Genomic DNA, 18,402 nt, shown 5'->3' with positions numbered 1-18,402 from the left:
GTCTGCTGAATGGTGTGATCTCACTCTCATGACATGTAACCATGAAGTAGCCTCCACCAGGCGTTTCCACTGGGGTATGGATTGTAGAATATGGCAAAAAAAGGAATAATTGGTCAGGAGAGTCAGTCCACGGTAAGGTTAACATGTCGCCCTCGGAACTGCGCCTGCAAATGAAACCCTATGGTGGCAAACTTGAACTTCCCTCAAAATATTCTTCCTACAGCCCGCGTAGTTTGTCTAGTAGAGACTATGTACTGAGTAACTAGAGAGCGTTTTCATGTAACACCATAAATACACCAATATATGGATGCATCTATTTGCATTTCTGTGAATCATGGCTCAAGTATTTTCAGATATCTAGAGATGGTCTGACCCTCTCAAATGACAAACTGTAGCAGTGTATTTGCTCAAAAGGAGAGAATACCAGAATACTAAATATGGCAATGCTGACTTATTTGACTGATGGCGTGATGCCGTGCTCGTATGAATTTTAGTCCCAGAAAAAGGTTTGCAAGTTGCAACCATACCGTAAATCATACGAAGCTGAAAAAATAGAAAATATATGCCGTAAATTGTAAATAATGTCCTAAAAAGGATACTGTCATGCAAAGCCTCTTTTCCTATCTTCAAATGTGTTGATTTTGTCGTTAACTTACTCCTTGCCCCAAATAGTTATTTCGAGCCCAGATCAAGGTTTTTAAAGAAAATGTGAAAGAAGGAAAAATAAAGAAGTTACATAGTTTGGTCAAGGACACCCATATAACGTTCTTGGGTATACTAGTACCATGTGCTGCAAGTTCAGTCACTTGTGAAACCTTCCTGAACACGAAGACAACTTTTTTTTCGCACACACGCATTGATTTTGCAGTCCCCATATGTGATCCATATAATTACATCAGTGTAGCCTAAAAAAAATGTTGTGTACACTTGAGCTATGATCAATTGAAATGTAAATCAAGAATCTGCCTGTTTCATTGAAATGGAAAATGAGGGAGATTATCCTCTATTGTATACTAGTGTGAATGGTCAAACCTAGAAGTTGCCAGGGAAATTTGAATTTGTATGTCATACAATCACATAATTACAACTCTATAGGTATGCAAATTTACATGTCTGACTTTGCCAGACTCAACCAACCAGAAAATAACATTGCGTGCAAACACACTATTTCCATCGGAATGGTATGGAATTTAAAGTAACATTACAGACAAGTGCTAAGACACAGAGGAATGTTATTCCATATACAGTGTTTATTCACACAGTGTTACAAGACGCACCCATGTGTTACACAGTCATCGTTTATACCATAACAGACCAGGTTTACAAGTACAACACGTATGATCGCTGCAGACACAGTCCACAATGTTCAAAATTATCTTTTAGAAAGATATTGCCTTGTGAGGATCTACATATACAACTAATACAGATCTCCAAGCAGATGTACAGTTCCATTTTCTACTTCACTCAGAGGGGGCAAGTCTGTCTCTGTGCGTGTTTCTGACCTGTTTAAGGTATGCCATCTAGATTGCCTTGTACATCTTTTTCCAACATTTTTCTTTTCAGTTTCAACTGGTACATTCTTTCTTCACTTTGCTTTAGAGTTTAACTTAGGAAGACGATGTGCCATTTGAAACATATACTACTACTAGTACTACTGTTGCCGTAGTAGTACATGTAGTAGTAGTAGTAACAGTGTATGTTTCAAGTGGCACCTTCATATTGGTTAGAAAATGTGCCACTTGAAACATATACAAATGTCTGGAAAAAGGCATACAAATATTACCTAAAGTTGTACACATATGCCTGGGAATTAAAACATACATATGATCTGCTGCCTTAACAAGAGAAAACAAATCAATATTATTAGTATGAAAGTTCATCTGTGTTTGTTTGAACCTTTGTTGGTAGGTTACATACTAGTACTGTAAATGCATTTACTTTAGCAGTGGTTTTATTTCACACATGTCGCAGTAGGAGGGAAAAGGACGTTTTCGTGTTTTTGACGTTTGCAAAACAATTCTTTAGCATAGCAGAATTACAAAACACAAATTGAATATATTTCCATTATGATGTTGCTATAAGATGTTAAAGCAAAAACTGTGAGAATAAAACCACAGCTAACATTCGACGCTTTACAGTAGTAGTTACAGTGTTACACAGTAAAATCAATAAATATTTGATTTATCTATAAAGAAATGGACTTCAATACATGAGCACTTACAAAATGATGTCAGCTGAGCTGTATCCCAAAGCCAGCACTTTTGTTAGCAACAGTGGTCCTTGTTTCAATTCGATAATATACTAAAAAAAATGTTAATCTACATATGCAAAACTGTATACAGTAATAGAAAATGAAATGTTGGATCCCATCAAAACATAGATATCTACAAAAAGAAATGTTACATTGCCAAGCTGTGCATATGTAAAGTATTACATGTATGCAACATATCAGTGTTCCATAATAACACACTCATGATTGTCCATTGCTTATAAACATTAAAACAGACATAATTTTGAACCATAATGTGTGGGAAATTCGTTCCATTTAAAAACTTCAAGTGGGGCAGTCGCAGATTTCTTAAAAACTGGGGTGTGGGAAGTTAAAAACTACTCATGCTCAATTTACATAGATATTGTAAAGTTGAACAAAAGAAGGGAAGGTAAAAAATTACTTTTGTCTTTTCCGATAACGATAGCCCTTTAGACATTTATATACATGTATACAATATGAATTTCACTTAAAAATTTAACATTATCTTCATTCAATAATGATAGTTGTGCTTTCCACGAGATATATACATTTCCGAGTCAACCTGTGGTCACTTTTCACTGCCCATGTGGCATTTCCAGTTGTTTATTGACCAAATTCCTTTACAAATAAGACACACAGGACTGCCGTTCCCACTTGCGTGTCACCTCCCCCTCTTTTTCTGCTGTCTCAGCATCTTTCTCTTCTTCTTGATCATCTGATACAGCGCTTCAAGTCCTTCTGTCAACCCTTCTCCGATAATTGCACATGTCGGTTGAACGTGGCACAAGTTGGTGGTCCTAATGTCGTTCACGGACAAGGTTTCTTCGACTTCTTGGGCACTTAGGGCGCCCGGAAGGTCTTGTTTGTTGGCGTATATAAGGATAGGCACACCCTGGTGTTCCGTATACCTTGCAACTCGAAAAATCTCAGTCCTAGCTTCATCTAGTCTCTCTTTATCCACACTGTCCACCACGAAGACGATTCCGTCCGTACCTCTTGTGTACGGTCTCCAAAGTGGCCGGAGTTTTTCTTGACCGCCGACGTCCCATACTTTAAACACCATGTTGTTTCCGACCTCCCCTTTAAACTGGACATGTTCTGTGTTAAAACTCACGGTCGGTAAAGCGTTCACGAACTCTCCCAGCTTGAGTCTGTACAACACCGTGGTCTTGCCTGCAGAATCCAAGCCTAGCATGACGACGTGGAGCGGTTTGAAGCCGGGAATCCTTCGGAGAAGACTGCTACCCTGCCCACCCATCACTGTAGTACACGTACGGTAGCTCACGGAACCTCACGCCACAACATCGTATCAAGTTACACAGCAAGCGTTGGTTCAGCGGTTTGGCTTCCGATTCTGTAGCCTACAGCCTTCTAAACCATCCGGTATTTTCTAGGACGACGTTCTTTTCTTGGGAAAGGATGAGAAGACACTTGTTCACGAGCTGTAGGCAGACACCGAAGCCAAACAAGTCGAAAATCCTTGAGCCGAGGACGGACAGACTACGGCTTCGGTGTCAAACGTTTCCGCTGCCGACGAGTAAAAATCCGCTGTACCGTCTGTACCTTGCTTCCAGAAGTTCAACCGTTCAGATCCTCGTGTAAGGCACTTGGTAAGGAAACGCAGCTCCTTCAAGATTTCCCTCCTTCCGTGTGTGTTTTCCTTCCGAGGAACGAAGATGGCGCGACGCTGGTCCGCTTCGGGTCAAGTGAGCGGGGGTGAGGCTGGTGGAGTGGGGGATGTCTCCGAGTGGCGAGTATGGCTAGTAGTATGGCCATCACAGGCGGGCCATGACAGGCGGGCCACGACAGACGGAATGTAACATTTCATGTGTGTAGGGGTGTGCGGCCCCAAACAGAACGGCGTGCAGAGCTAGAGGCGCCACTTGCCATTCCCAGATTATGTGAGGATGAGTGAGTGGGGTGTACAGCTGTAGGAAGTGCAAAATCGTACGAAATGGAACAAAATCGAAAGAAATGGAATTAAGTGGATGGATGAACTTTATTCCTCGACAGTTGTACATGGTACAATGTATGGCAAGAATGACAAAGCAATTTATAAGCATAGTCTATTCTTAAAACTATGACTATAGGGATATGGACGTAAAAGGCGTAATGACATATTCTGTCTGTTACAATACATTCTCTCTTTTGTAAAGCGCTACAAATGCATTGGCTTAAGTACGTAGATATATATAAGTAGCTTGAAAATGTCTGTGTTTGTCTTTGGCAATTTTTTTGGATACTAGATTTACAGGTGATCATATTTTCGCCTATCTACACATTCTACAGTACTAGTATAGGCTGGACATTAGAAAATGATATTCATCTTCAACGCTATCTTGACATGAGGGACATCGTCTCTGGTTGGCTAAATTACATTATAATACCGACCTTTTTCTATTTCTAGGCTAGGCAGTGTGCACGCACTGATTCTTAATTTGTTATATCAACTAAAAAAGATTTATCACGAATTGATGAAATATGATTTATTTTTTCATTGTGAAATTGAACGAAGTGGAATGAATTTGAACGAAAATAAACGAAATGGAATTAAATAAAACGAAATGGATCAAATTGAACGAAATCGAACGAAGTGGAATTAAATGGATCCTGAATGAAATTGATCAAATTGGAATTTCGGCAGGGAGTCTGCCCAAATCACCCGGCTAAGTCGGACCACCGCGGACGGCTTCGTGGCTCCGCCAGGCGACCGATCAGGGTGCGTGAGGTGTCAGGCGGCCCCGATGGTAGCGGGGGTGGCGGCGTGACGGGCTCGGGCGGGGAACGGCTAAGGTGTGGGCGGTTGGCGGGAGAGGTCGCCTCTGGCCTCCGATGTGACCAAGTTGCGGTGGTTTTCATTGAAAAGAATGTTGCTCAATCTACCTTGAGAAAGTGGTCATTTTTTTACTGGGTCGGGAAATGACGGCAAGAAATCGCACACTCTCTCGCCAGTCGTTTTGTTACCCCGCCGACAAGGCTGCCACTCCCGGCGAGGGCAGCCGAGATCGACAACCGGCTTGGAAGGCGGCAGCTCCTCCACTCTTGCGGGTGAAGACGACCGTGCCGAGGGCGACCGGAACGAGCGCCGGGGCAATCCTCCGTGGAGGCGAAGCCCGGGTCCGTCTTTCTCCTCGGAGGAGCGACCCGCCCAAAGGCAACGGCTTGCCCCTTCCGTCTGCGTGCGAGTAAGCCTTGCAGACTCGGTGGTCGGAGACCCGGCCGTCCGCCTCCTCGTCGAACAGTCGGTCATGAGAGTGCGGGAACGTTCCTGCATGACGGGACGGCTCGGGTGTTGAAGGGAAGCAACGGTCAAGTGTGGCCGGGAATTCTGCATTCAGGCTCCCGAGGGTTCGCGGCCACTTTTACGGCGCGATCCCACCTTACGGCAGCGACGGACTCGGCGGGCTGTCCTCTCGATCGGGACGGCAACGGTCTGGAGGAGCGCCACCGTCCCCGCACTTTAAACCGCAACAGTACATCCTTCGGCCTGCACGGGCCTGCCGCCTTTTAACTGCACATCGGAACGGGTCGGCCACCATCCCCGCACTTACACCGCATCGGTACGGCCTGCACGGGCCTGCCGCCCCTTAACTGCACATCAGACCGGGGTCGGCCACCGTCGGCCACCGTCCCCACACTTACACCGCATCGGTACGGCCTGCACGGGTCTGCCGCCCCTTAACTGCACATCAGACCGGGGTCGGCCACCGTCCCCGCACTTACACCGCATCGGTACGGCCTGTACGGGCCTGCCGCCCCTTAACTGCTCATCGGAACGGGGTCGGCCACCGTCCCCGCACTTACACCGCATCGGTACGGCCTGTACGGGCCTGCCGCCCCTTAACTGCACATCGGAACGGGGTCGGCCACCGTCGGCCACCGTCCCCACACTTACACCGCATCGGTACGGCCTGCACGGGCCTGCCGCCCCTTAACTGCTCATCGGAACGGGGTCGGCCACCGTCCCCGCACTTACACCGCATCGGTACGGCCTGTACGGGCCTGCCGCCCCTTAACTGCTCATCGGACCGGGGTCGGCCACCGTCCCCGCACTTGCATCGGTACGGCCTGCACGGGCCTGCCGCCCCTTAACTGCTCATCGGACCGGGGTCGGCCACCGTCCACGCACTTGCATCGGTACGGCCTGCACGGGCCTGCCGCCCCTTAACTGCACATCGGAACGGGTCGGCCATCGTCCCCGCACTTTATACCGCATCGGTACGACCTGCACGGGCCTGCCGCCCCAAAACTGCACATCGGACCGGGGTCGGACACAGTCGGACACCGTCCCCGCACTTACACCGCATCGGTACGGCCTGCACGGGCCTGCCGCCCCTTAACTGCACATCAGACCAGGGTCGGCCACCGTCGGCCACCGTCCCCGCACTTACACCGCATCGGTACGGCCTGTACGGGCCTGCCGCCCCTTAACTGCACATCAGACCGGGGTCGGCCACCGTCGGCCACCGTCCCCGCACTTACACCGCATCGGTACGGCCTGTACGGGCCTGCCGCCCCTTAACTGCTCATCGGAACGGGTCAGCCACCGTCCCCGCACTTAAACTGCATCGGTACGGCCTTCACAGGCCTGCCGCCCTTTACCTGCACATCGGAACGAGGTAGGCCACCGTCCACGCACCGATACTACTTCGGGCGGCAGCGGGCAGGCCAGGGCAGCCCAGCGCACACAGGCACGGACTCTGACATCGGAACGGCGCTCCTCCCTCAGGACAGGCCTCAGCACCAAGGACATGCATCGCCGGCGGACTAGACTTTTTCCCCGCGGGAGAGCGGTATCGCCTCGGGAGCTATAATAGGTTTGAATACCAGGCTACTCCGAAGGAGGCGCCAAGCATATCTTTGCTTTCTCGGCTGGATTCTGACTTAGAGGCGTTCAGTCATAACCCTTTAGATGGTAGCCTCGCACCATCGGCTCATCAACCGAGCGCCTGAACCAAATGTCTGAACCTGCGCCGGTTCCTCTGGTACTGAGCAAGATTACCATTGCAACAACACTTCATCAATAGGGTAAAACTAACCTGTCTCACGACGGTCTTAACCGGGGCCCAGCCCGACGTCTCCGGGTTCGCTTTCCTTGCCCACTGGACGACCCGGTGCGAGGCCGGGCGCCCATCTCCGCGTTAGCGAATAAGATGTGCCTTTCGGGCGTGGGCGGCCCGCGTGGGCGGCCCGCGCCGAAGGTTTCGGCTCTCAACGCGGCGGCCCTCCTACTCGTCGTGGCTTGGCTCGGCCGGAGCATACTGCCGCGACGGCCGGGCATGTACTCGACGCTCCGGCGCATCCATTTTCAGGGCTAGTTGATTCGGCAGGTGAGTTGTTACACACTCCTTAGCGGATTCCGACTTCCATGGCCACCGTCCTGTTGTCTGTATCGACCAATACCTTTTCTGGGGCCTGATGAGCGTCCGCATCGGGCGCCTTACTTAACCCGGCGTTCGGTTCATCCCGCAGCACCAGTTCTGCTTACCACTTGCATTCAAGGCCCGGCTCCACGCGAGCGGCGACGGCAATGATCCCACCTCGGACCGACGGACGGCCCTTCACCTTCATTGTCCCTCTTGGTTTTGTACTATATCCGTGTTTTAGGACGGGTCGGGTGGGCGACCGGACATCGCCGCTGATTTCGGCCGCCCTGCAGCTGCCTGGCGCATCCGTCGCCGACGACGCGCGGGCCGTTGTAACGCACTGGCTGTGGGAACAGTCCGTCTCGGTGGAAACAACACGCGAAGGGGCCAGTGCCCGACCCCTGTCCCTGCCCCGAAAGGCGTGGGGCAGCGTGGCGGTCGATTGCTTGTCCTCGGTCCGACAGCGGGCGCAGCGAGACCCGAAGGCACCAGGCACATTCCGCGGGGACGTGGCCGCCGTCGAACCGGTCGCAGCGCTCCGCACGGAAGAAGTTTGGCGAGTCTGCACACCCCGACGCCGGCCGATCGGTCTTGCGATCAATGCTCGGCCGGCGGAGTGCTGACAGACGTCCTGGACAGCGCAGGCAAAGAGCCAGGAGCGCCCATGCCGACCCGCTTGGCGGCGGACCCGGCAGCTCCCTTGAAGCTTTGTCGGGTGCCTCGAGTTTCCGTCGTTCCCTATCCTGCTAAACCAGCGAGCCACCCCGAGTAGCCTCGTCGAGGACGGAGTCAGGTCCTCCCGGTGAAAAGTTTGGGCGGGTGAGCGCAACTGGGGCCGCAAACATCCTGGCGGAGGGGCGTCGCGTCGTGAGTCTCCGTGGGGTAACAGGTCAACTCGCCCCAAGTCCAACAATTTACTACCAACTCACCCTCTTCTAAATATTACTTTACATGCTAAGAAAGCCTTGTGACTCTAATTTCAACCTTCTCTTCTCTGCGCATTTAACGCTGATGAATGCCGGGGGCGCCGGCGGGCCATGTTGTATGTCTAGCCGGGTGAGACTAGAGCTAGCGGCCGTACACGGTGGCACGGCGGGCCGACATGCCGACCGGGTCCGCCAGCCGAGTACGTTGCTAAATACGTGCTCAGCAAAAAAGAAATGTTGAATTAGAGTCACACCGTTTTGTTAGCACATGTACAAGTAATACTAGTATTTAGAAGTAGGATTCATGCATATAAAACCAGTATTAGTAGGCATCTTTCCATCTTTTCAGATGATGGTAGAATTCTGGATTCGGCAACTTCTCATGTGGCTCTGAAGTCCAATCCTGGCGTGACAGTCTCGTCCACAGTTTGGACATCAGAGGAGATCTAAGGTTGCTGTCTCTCTTTCCTTCTTTGTCTTCCCTGCTCTATAAAACCAGTATAAAACCAAGTTTAATAAGCCCTAATTTGGGGTGAGTTGGTAGTGAGTAGTTAGGGCGAGTTGGACTTGGGGCGAGTTGACTAGGATTCGTCTGCGTGGTATGGTTGAGTGAGTCTCACGGCGGGGCCTAGGTGAGACGGCTCTTCTCTTGCACCCCGGTACGATGTTGTGGTCTGTGCCTCGATGCAATCGGTTTAGCGGGCGAGTGACCTATCCTTAAACGTCGGACTTCGAGCGGGTGTCCCGCAGTCCAAGGCCTCCTTCGGGCAGAGGGCGAGAACTGCTCTCGGTCGCCGCCGGCCAGCCACCGGCGACGACTGGTTGTTACACTCCCCGAGGTCTTCAAAAGAAGGGCGGGCGTAATCGACCCCGTCATTCCTGGCCCGGGCCGGCCGGAGTCCAGGGGCCGCAGCGGTCTTCCCGGCGGGTACCGGTTCGCGGTGCGACTCCCAGCCCTTCCACTTGTTCGCCGTCCATCACCTGGAAGGGCGACTTCCCTGTCTCTGAAACGACGGTGCCTAGAGGCTTTTGATGTAGAATAAAAAATAAAAAAAAACATTTAGCGGTGGATCACTTGGCTCTTGTGTCGATCGATGAAGAAACAACCAGCAGCTGCCAGAAGTAATGTGAATTGCAGGACTCTTCGAACGCACTCTGCGGCCCAGGGTCAGTCCCGGGGCAACGTCTGGCCGAGGGTCGGTTTTACCTTCAATCGCGTCAAGCCTCTCTCTCTCTCTCTCTCGAAAGTTTCAGTTCCGCTGTAATATGTGATTGCTACCGTCTATGAAGCCCACATTTTATGGAGAGATATATCCCAATAAGTACACAAGTACAGTACTGTCTAAGACGACCACCTGGGACCGAAGAAAAGCAGTCTTCTTGGACAGGTGGTCTTCTTCACACTTCACTTCACTGTTCATCATGACAGAGCTCGAGACATAACGGTTTCCAAATTAATGGTGAACTGTATACTGTATTTTTCATACATACATGTTGTCAATCTATAACTAGACTTTTTAGACTCTACACTACCCATGTACTATTACACGTAACAGTATTCCCAGTATCTATATTAACACCGGTGTGCTTGTTAAGCCATGCCCCTAGGTCATTCTTAGGTCAGACTGCCAGGACTGGCTGAAATTGAACTTATCTCAAAGAGCCAAGCCCCCAGGACATTGTCGGAGTGCCAGGAGAGGCTGAAATTCAAAATGCTGACTCTTTACTATGAAAAAGCATTTATAACTGGACCTTTTGGTCTCTGTCATTTTCATAACACTCATACCATTATTTCAATAGCTATCAGCAGTGTGCTATAAATGCTATGGGTGTGAAATATCCTTTTGAATACTACCTATTACTAGTATCAGTATTATAAAATGCCCTGTGCTTCACATGCATCAAGAATGCAATCAGAAAAACAACATCTATAGTGATTGACATCCAGGGTGGAAAGAACTTTATTTCAGGATAGGAACACAGACTTTCTTTATTTTAGCTGACTTAAAAAAGGCACAATGATGAAATTAACAGTATACCTATACTTATTATAGAAAAGTCATATCAAAGATGTTTTTCCATACATAGAATAAGATAAATATTTCTCCAAAAGTGTACACGACCGGCTATCATGCTCCTGACATCAATGATGCAATTAACTTTATATAAGGAAAGCAAACGGTGAAAAATCACATCAAAGATGTTTTCCATACATGGATATTCACATTGATTTGCTGTAACTTTCTCCATATACAACCGGCTACCATACTCCTGATATCAATGATGCATTAATCTCGATTGGAAGATGACATGGCATTGACAGCACGCTGTCTGTAACTTGTTCTGTAAAAATTTGTCACCTTTACATAATGGTCACTAATATAAGTAAGTGGACTGCTGCTATTATAACAACTTGTTATTGAGGATCTCCCATACCATGCTTCTTCTGAAGTAGGCCATGTGTGTCTGTAAGGAGAAATACAGTACTTGTTTGTCACTGTTTGTACATTATAAGTTATCATTAAGGTAGATGGGTATTCCAACAATCATGGATGGGAGACAATGAAAAAAACTATGAAATGTATTCAAATTGAACTGTTATAATGAATTCACAGTGCCACAACTGGCCAAGATAGTGGGAATATGGTATGAATCCAGCATACTACCATATTTTCCTCAAACCCTCAAACATAGATTGCAAACACTATTTTAGTAAGATCTAGATACCAACTTACATAGCCCTTTTTATCATAAGCCAAGGCGAACATATTCATAGAATCATAGAGCAGAATGATGCCTACCTGGTCAAAGATTATGCTTGTGTCCCAACTGGCGTACTCAGCGAATTTACAGGCAAACACTCAACAGTCACTAGCATTCATCTGCTGTGGGATGTTCTGCAGAAGAAACAGAGATCCCAACAGTATCAGATAGACTTACAGACTCTTGTCTAAAGCACATCCTAAAATAACAAGCAAACTGACAGTTTTACCTCAGGATACTGTGATGTCCAATCAGACAAGTCCAAGTTGCTTTCCTTCTTGTCCTTGTGCTCTGCTTGTTGGTAATCTGTTGGTGATAAAGTAAAAACAAAGCAAAGGTTTAGACAGCAGTATGTTAATATTCTCAGTCCAAATGTTTTCTGGATAGTGAAGCTACATGTACACTTTGTATGGTGAACAATCCCATTGCATGGTAAAAGACAAAATAAATCAACCCATCCCACCCATGGAGTCATAATACTTGATGCATTTGCTTCTCATGCCCAATACCTGAACACAACACATAAACAAGAGTCTTAGGACCCAAAATCTCCATGAAACCTTTTCTTTTATTAAACCTGTTCCCCCCATTCTATATCGCTTAATGGTATGACCCCTGGCCACATGTTGGGGGCTCAGGTTCCACAGTGACCCACTTTCGTAACAGCTGTTAGTAGTGCTACAATGGCCAAAACTGCAAATTTAGATTTCCCCATTACTTAGGCAAATTAAGTCCAATTTGCATAATTTGCACTTCATTGTATACAACCCTCTCTAAGCTACTTGCCAAGTAAATAACATGAAAATCTGTTGCTCCTTTCTTCAGTTATTCTCCTTTGAAAATATTTACAAACACGCCATTGCAGTTCCAGTGACACATACCAGGGGGCCCAAAATCGACCTTGACCTTTCTCCTCCCAGCACCTACCCATGTACCAAATATCATTTCAATCCATCCACACGTTCTTCAGTTATGCTGATTTTAAGCGTCCGGTGACACATACATACATACACTGTGACACAAACATACACACACGCGCACACGCACGCAAACACAATAACTTCGCATGATTTGCACTTCAGTGTGTACATCTCCGTCCAACCTACCTGCGTACCAAATAACATGAAAATCTGTTGTTCCTCTCTTCAGTTAAACCCCTTTAGAACATTTTTACAAATAGGCCATTGCAGTTCCAGGGACACAAACCAGGGGGCCCAAAATCGACCTTGACCATTCTCCTCTCAGCGCATACACACATACCAAATATCATTACAAACCATCTACACGTTCTACAGTTATGCTGACTTTAAGTATCCGACGACACACATGCAAACGATTTATCTCCTTACTTATGCAAATTCGGTCTCATTTGCATAGTTTGCACTTAAGTGTGTACAACTTGGTCTAACCTACCTGTGTACCAAAGAACATGACGATCTGTCGATCCACTCTTCAGTTCTTCTACATTTAAGATTTTAACAAATACGCCATTGCAGTTCCAGTCACACATGCCAGGAAGCCCAAAATCGACCTTGACCTTCCTCCACCTAACACCCACCCACATACCAAAAATCATTTCAATCCATGTACAGGTTCTACAGTTATGGCGACTTTAAGCGTCCGGTGACACAAACATACACACAGACACCAAACGCAAGCAAAACAGTATCTCATGAAAAAGCCTTTTTTCATGGAGATAATAACAAAGTTAACACAGAATACCAAAACATAGGGCTATGGACACTTTACATCTGTTTAGGAAGTAAAAGACTCATTGTAACAAGTTATACACCCACCTGAATATTACCTCTGTCCATAACCATATTCATGTTAACATTGATGATCTGTTGAAGATAAAGAAAAACAATCTTTAAACCATGTAAATTGAAACCTTCATTGTACATTTATATGTTAAACAAATGGATTTAACTTTTGTTTTATGTTTGTCAGGAATTAATTTCATGCTAGGAGGGTTCAACTTCATGGTTGAAAGTCATGTCTCATGTGTAATGCTATGAGTTTGCAGTTAAAATGATGAACATAGCACAACTGCTGATAAATCAAAATTTACAACATATGCCACAAACACACATATATAATACATGGGCCTCCTACCATATAGCACAAACGCTGAGTATCATTCAAGTGTTGTTGGTATTTGAATGTCAACACAAATGGACTTCCATCCTAGTCTCTATATTTTCTTACTCACTGTGTGTAAAAAGATTTTCTACAAGGTACATGAACACATAAGCGTGCTTATTTTGTCGTTAAGCCAGTTGAGTTCAGCTAAAGTGCACATGCACCCTATATTTCAAGCCCAGAAAGTACTTGTAAGTATAATAGTTGGTAAAAGCAAGAGGCCTTTATTAAGCTTTCTCAGTGAAAAAATTCTACAGGCAAAATTAACTCATTACCCAGCTTGTTTTTCCAGCCAGTCGTATGTGTCTTGCAGAGCCATAGTTATACCCTAGGACAGGAGCACAAAAGTAAATACAACACATTCAATATCAGGAAATGATCAATACTTGGGACCTGGGACTTAGACCTTAGGTCCTTAGATGTCAGAGATGTACAAAGAACATTTTCATAGTAGAACACATTGTGAACCATTTCTAAACCTAATACAATTATATGATTTATGGTACATCAAGCAAATCTGCTTTAAATAATATTCATCACCCTTTACAGTGGTACCCAATATGCTATGATCATTGGTGGTGTCAGGGGTAGGGCATCATGGAGAGCTTGTTAATTATCATTTAAAATGACGTCATATGTTACTGTAATGTACTTAGTAACTACTTGCTGTACATTTGATTAGGGCTGATTTCGTGTCACTCATTTTGAAATTCCTAAACTTCTGTTTTGTGACTTAAACTCACTATAAGCAGCCAGAAGAGCAAATGAAACATGCATGTTGTGATCTGAATACTTTATACTATAAATTATTATGTAACTTTTATAAGAATATAACGTTACGTTATAATGATTAATACTAAATTTTACAGATCATGATCAGAATCATAGGACTAGAAAAATAACTAGTAGTTAATCAATGAATTTAGATTGTGGATGTCTCCTTGCCCCAAGTAGAAGTGCATTGCACACAATTAAATAATTTTACCTTGAAGAACTGCAAGATGGATCTTTTACATTGCTGTTCATAGCTTTGTTGTTGTTGTTTCGCCAGACGTGGTCTCTCTATAGGCGTAGTACGATCTTCTGCTCCAAAATGAGGCATAGTACAGTCATATTATGGCAAACCAGGCCATAAAACATGCCATCGTAATGCTGACGAATCATAAAACCTCACGTAGTACATAAAACGACATAAATTCCAGCAGAATTAAGGGTTATCACGTCAAATTCCGTCCTCACTACTCTGTTCTCGCCATCCGAAGCCGCCATCTTGGTCTGTGAAGTTGCAGTGACGTAATATGGCCACCACAGGCGATTTGGCCGCCACAGACGATGTCCCGGATGTAGGGCCACGACAGACGAAATATACTGTATACTCTTGCTCGGAGTAGATCCCAGATGGGCTGGTGACGTGACGGGACGCCAGGGCAACCCTAGCGGTCTCACACCGGCGTTTCGTGGTCTGTTTCAAAAAGTAAACACCGGTACGCCACAACTGTACATCTGCTTTTATACATCTCAAGTCAAATATGAACAAAAAATACTACAATATCTTTTAGATTATGCTCTTTCAAAGTATTGGGAGGGTTTAGTTTGGAGTAAAAAAAAATAGGATAGCGGTTTAGGGAATGGACTCTTCCATCTACCATCTGCTTGGAGATTTGTGGCATGCCAGGGAGGTTACTGTTTCTCACGGGCGTGGGCTAGTGTGAATGTGTGAATTGGACTTCACAAAAACTTGTCAATGACTCTCGATCGGATTCTTGGTGGTGGGTGGGTGTTTGTCTAGCGTAGATACCATGGTGACGCGATCGTGGGAACGGTTAGGAAAGGCCCGCTCCTAAACATTGCTGGTTGAAACTTTGACCAAATAGGGAGAAGTTTTGAGAACGATATTTGCCAGTGGGACTGTCATTGAGCCGGTTAAAGGGGAAATGAGTTTTGTCGGTAGTCGGACTAAGGCGCCACAGCTGGCATTATGATGTCTATATAGCAAGTTTTTGTTTATAAGTTTGTTTTTTGTAATTGTAAATAAGTACTGGTTAGTTCAGTGCTAGTTCATAGTGACGATGAAGAAGAGTGATGGATGTTACTCGAAACGTCCGGAAATAAATCTCCAAATTCTTATCTAGTTGTAGAGTCTGAATTCTCTTTATCTATATAGCAAGGCTCTTCTAATCACAACTAAGGTCACAACCAAGTGTGACAAGCGCGTTTCGATGACTGTCTGTCATCTTCCGATCAAGACATTTAAATACCGTACATACTAAATCGCGCAAATCTCGAAATCGCGAAATCGCCCTGAGTCGCATTCCTTCACACCAGGGGTCGAACGAGCGCGAGTTGTAAAATCGCGTCCAACAGATTGATAAACGGCGGACGCGTTATTCGATTGTCACCACTCTTACTGTTGTGTTCAATGACCTTCTTGTACTTCATCTTGAGTTTTTTTTACCTATAATAGTGCGGCATTACTTCCATGTTTTCGCGTATTTGGCCAACTCAGGCAGTCGCCACTTCAGCGTACACGCTCTGGTTTCGGTGGGATCCCTTGAGTTTCTTCTGAATCCTCACATCCCCGAAGATGGCCATCAGTACATGCGTTTTCGTCATTCCATACGCCAAAATCGCCGCCCGATTCTGACATATTTCCGCCGCATTCGGCGTAATATTCCAACAAGCTAGGAGGTAGATGAACATCGTATAATGAGCGGAAAGACTGAATTTGCAGATGATCCCTTGACCCATGACCGGGTCAATATGCAAAGTAAAGCGCCCAACGCGCATCAAGGCGATTTCGAGCGTTCATACTAAGTCGGAATGCAGGCAAATCGCGAGTAAACCACCTCCGGAGGTGGTTTCGCGGAAAGCGATTTCGGGCGATTTCAAATGCGATTTGGAGCGTTCATACTAAGCACATTATCGCGATTTACGCGATTTCGCGATTTCCGCGATTTAGTATGAACGGGCTGGCAAGTCAGTCAGTCAGTCACCAACCAACCTGATGAAATTATTCACGGATGATGTCTATAGTCAATATCATGATTTCTTTTCTTCTCCTTTTTTGATCACGAACTGATTTCATTTATTTACTTATTCAGGATGAGTGATTTACCGTTTTTACTTTTTTATTATTCATTCAGCTTCTAAATTTATTAGATTGGTTTGCGTCATATTCGCTTACAAAGATATTCCACTATTGATTTGTTTTTATCATTACACTAAATTTCCCCCGAGGGCCGAGTATGAACGAGATGCATGTGGACTGGCAACATTGAATAGTAATCACTGTAGTATCGTTTGTTCAAATTGTTGTCGTCAATGGATTTTGACGCTCATTGTGCAACGCGTATAAATGCCATGTCTGAAAAATCCGGACTAGTATCAGTGACCGAATCTCATTTGTAAATACCTTAACTGAAGCTAAATTGTTGATTATTTATACCTTTCAATAAAGGTTTACTTTTCAGAAAAATGCTTTTGGAAAATTAATTTCGCTATCAAAACGATTAAAAAGATTCGCTATTTTTGTCTTTTGGGAGGTGGGCAGTGGTGGATTATTGCTGGTGCTTTATTGTAATTCTCTCGGTATGATATGTTTGCAAGCACACATGCACGTTGAGGGAACGGCTTTATATAGAAAACCAATGTGCTATCTTCAGTTTGCTATTTGATCAAAATGATTGCTTTGTCGTCACCGCGTTCAAAGTACAGGAATGTTCGGGCGACAATTGAAGCAGATGAAAATCATATAAAGACGTCAGTTCTGATACAACATTTTATGACTGTCTATTACTGTCATTAAAAAGATGCTGCTGTCAGAAGTGGGATTCGAACCCACGCCTGGAGAACCAGACTGCGACCTGAACGCAGCGCCTTAGACCGCTCGGCCATCCTGACTAACTGCGCAGGTTGGGTTAATGTGTGTTAACGATCATAAAATAAAGAATAAATAAAGGTAAGCTCAGCTATAGGGGAAGAGGCTATGAAAAAAAAGCAGAGAAAGAAGAGCATGTCTAGAACAGAAGATACAGAAGCAGAAGGTTCTGCTGCAGTACCACGGCTAGCCGCTGGAAGACATAATAATAACTTTATTGCTCAATCGTACCACATATCCAATTGCACAATCCATTGGTAGCTTCCTGAGTTATTGCCGGCATATGTAGGGGGAACGTATGCGGAAGCACAGACAGACAGACAAACAGACAAACAGACAGTAAAACAAGGCCTCCCGTGAAATTCAATTTTCACTAAGGTAACAATAGGGAGAGAGAGGGAGAGAGAGATAGAGAGAGATAGAGACCACATTGAAAACAAGAAATCTACAAATGTATCATCAGTCATCCCAGAGCCCCTGAGGTATTCTATATATTGTACTACACTTCAGATATCTAGGGCCATCCAGCATGTCCAGCAGGCCTTCAAGACAAGGGGGAGCGTAAACGAATGGTAACGGTGCCCAGGGAAAGTCGTGGCGATCTACAAAGTCGGTCGACGCTCGCATGAATGGTGACGCCGGCTTTACCGGAAAACTCTAATCGACCGCGATACACAGGTACAACCGATCAATATGAGTCGCGACGTAAGTTGGTTCTCAAAGTATTCAGAACAAAGCTCTACCAAATAGCAAAAAGTAGCTAAACTTACTCTTGAGGTTACAAAACGGATTTTATCACTGATAATAATAACTTTTTCGATCTGGACAACAATATGAATTGTGCCACAATGATATCAAGATTGATGCATGACAACTTGACACACGATACACCAATGCGCCTACACGATTGAGTAAACTGTTTGTACACGTCAGCGTAACTTGATAAACTCGAGTCAGACAATCAGACAAGGAACTACAAACATTGAGTGTTTGAACAGGAAACCGTCTGAGTACCGGGATGTTCGTTACAGCTGAGACTAACCGCGCCGGCTATAGGGAGAACATTTGCCGGGGGGC

At 45.6% G+C, this 18,402-nt stretch overlaps 1 protein-coding gene and 1 non-coding gene across 2 annotated transcripts; both read right to left on the bottom strand.

Moving 5' to 3' along the window:
* Positions 1-1,230: 1,230 nt before the first annotated feature.
* On the bottom strand, positions 1,231-3,978 carry LOC136439756 (ADP-ribosylation factor-like protein 4C). The gene has a single exon (XM_066435324.1). It carries the CDS (start codon positions 3,507-3,509, stop codon positions 2,913-2,915), a length of 597 nt encoding a protein of 198 aa, XP_066291421.1. The 5' UTR covers positions 3,510-3,978; the 3' UTR covers positions 1,231-2,912.
* Positions 3,979-17,264: 13,286 nt separating this feature from the next.
* Trnal-cag (transfer RNA leucine (anticodon CAG)) lies at positions 17,265-17,348 on the bottom strand. The gene has a single exon. It is a non-coding gene; the product is annotated as a tRNA-Leu (tRNA).
* Positions 17,349-18,402: the final 1,054 nt, after the last annotated feature.

This window comes from Branchiostoma lanceolatum, chromosome 8 (genome assembly GCF_035083965.1).
Source record: "Branchiostoma lanceolatum isolate klBraLanc5 chromosome 8, klBraLanc5.hap2, whole genome shotgun sequence".
NCBI classification, from domain to species: domain Eukaryota; kingdom Metazoa; phylum Chordata; class Leptocardii; order Amphioxiformes; family Branchiostomatidae; genus Branchiostoma; species Branchiostoma lanceolatum.
Note: the sequence above shows the minus strand (reverse complement) of the source record. Positions and strands in the feature narration are given on the sequence as shown.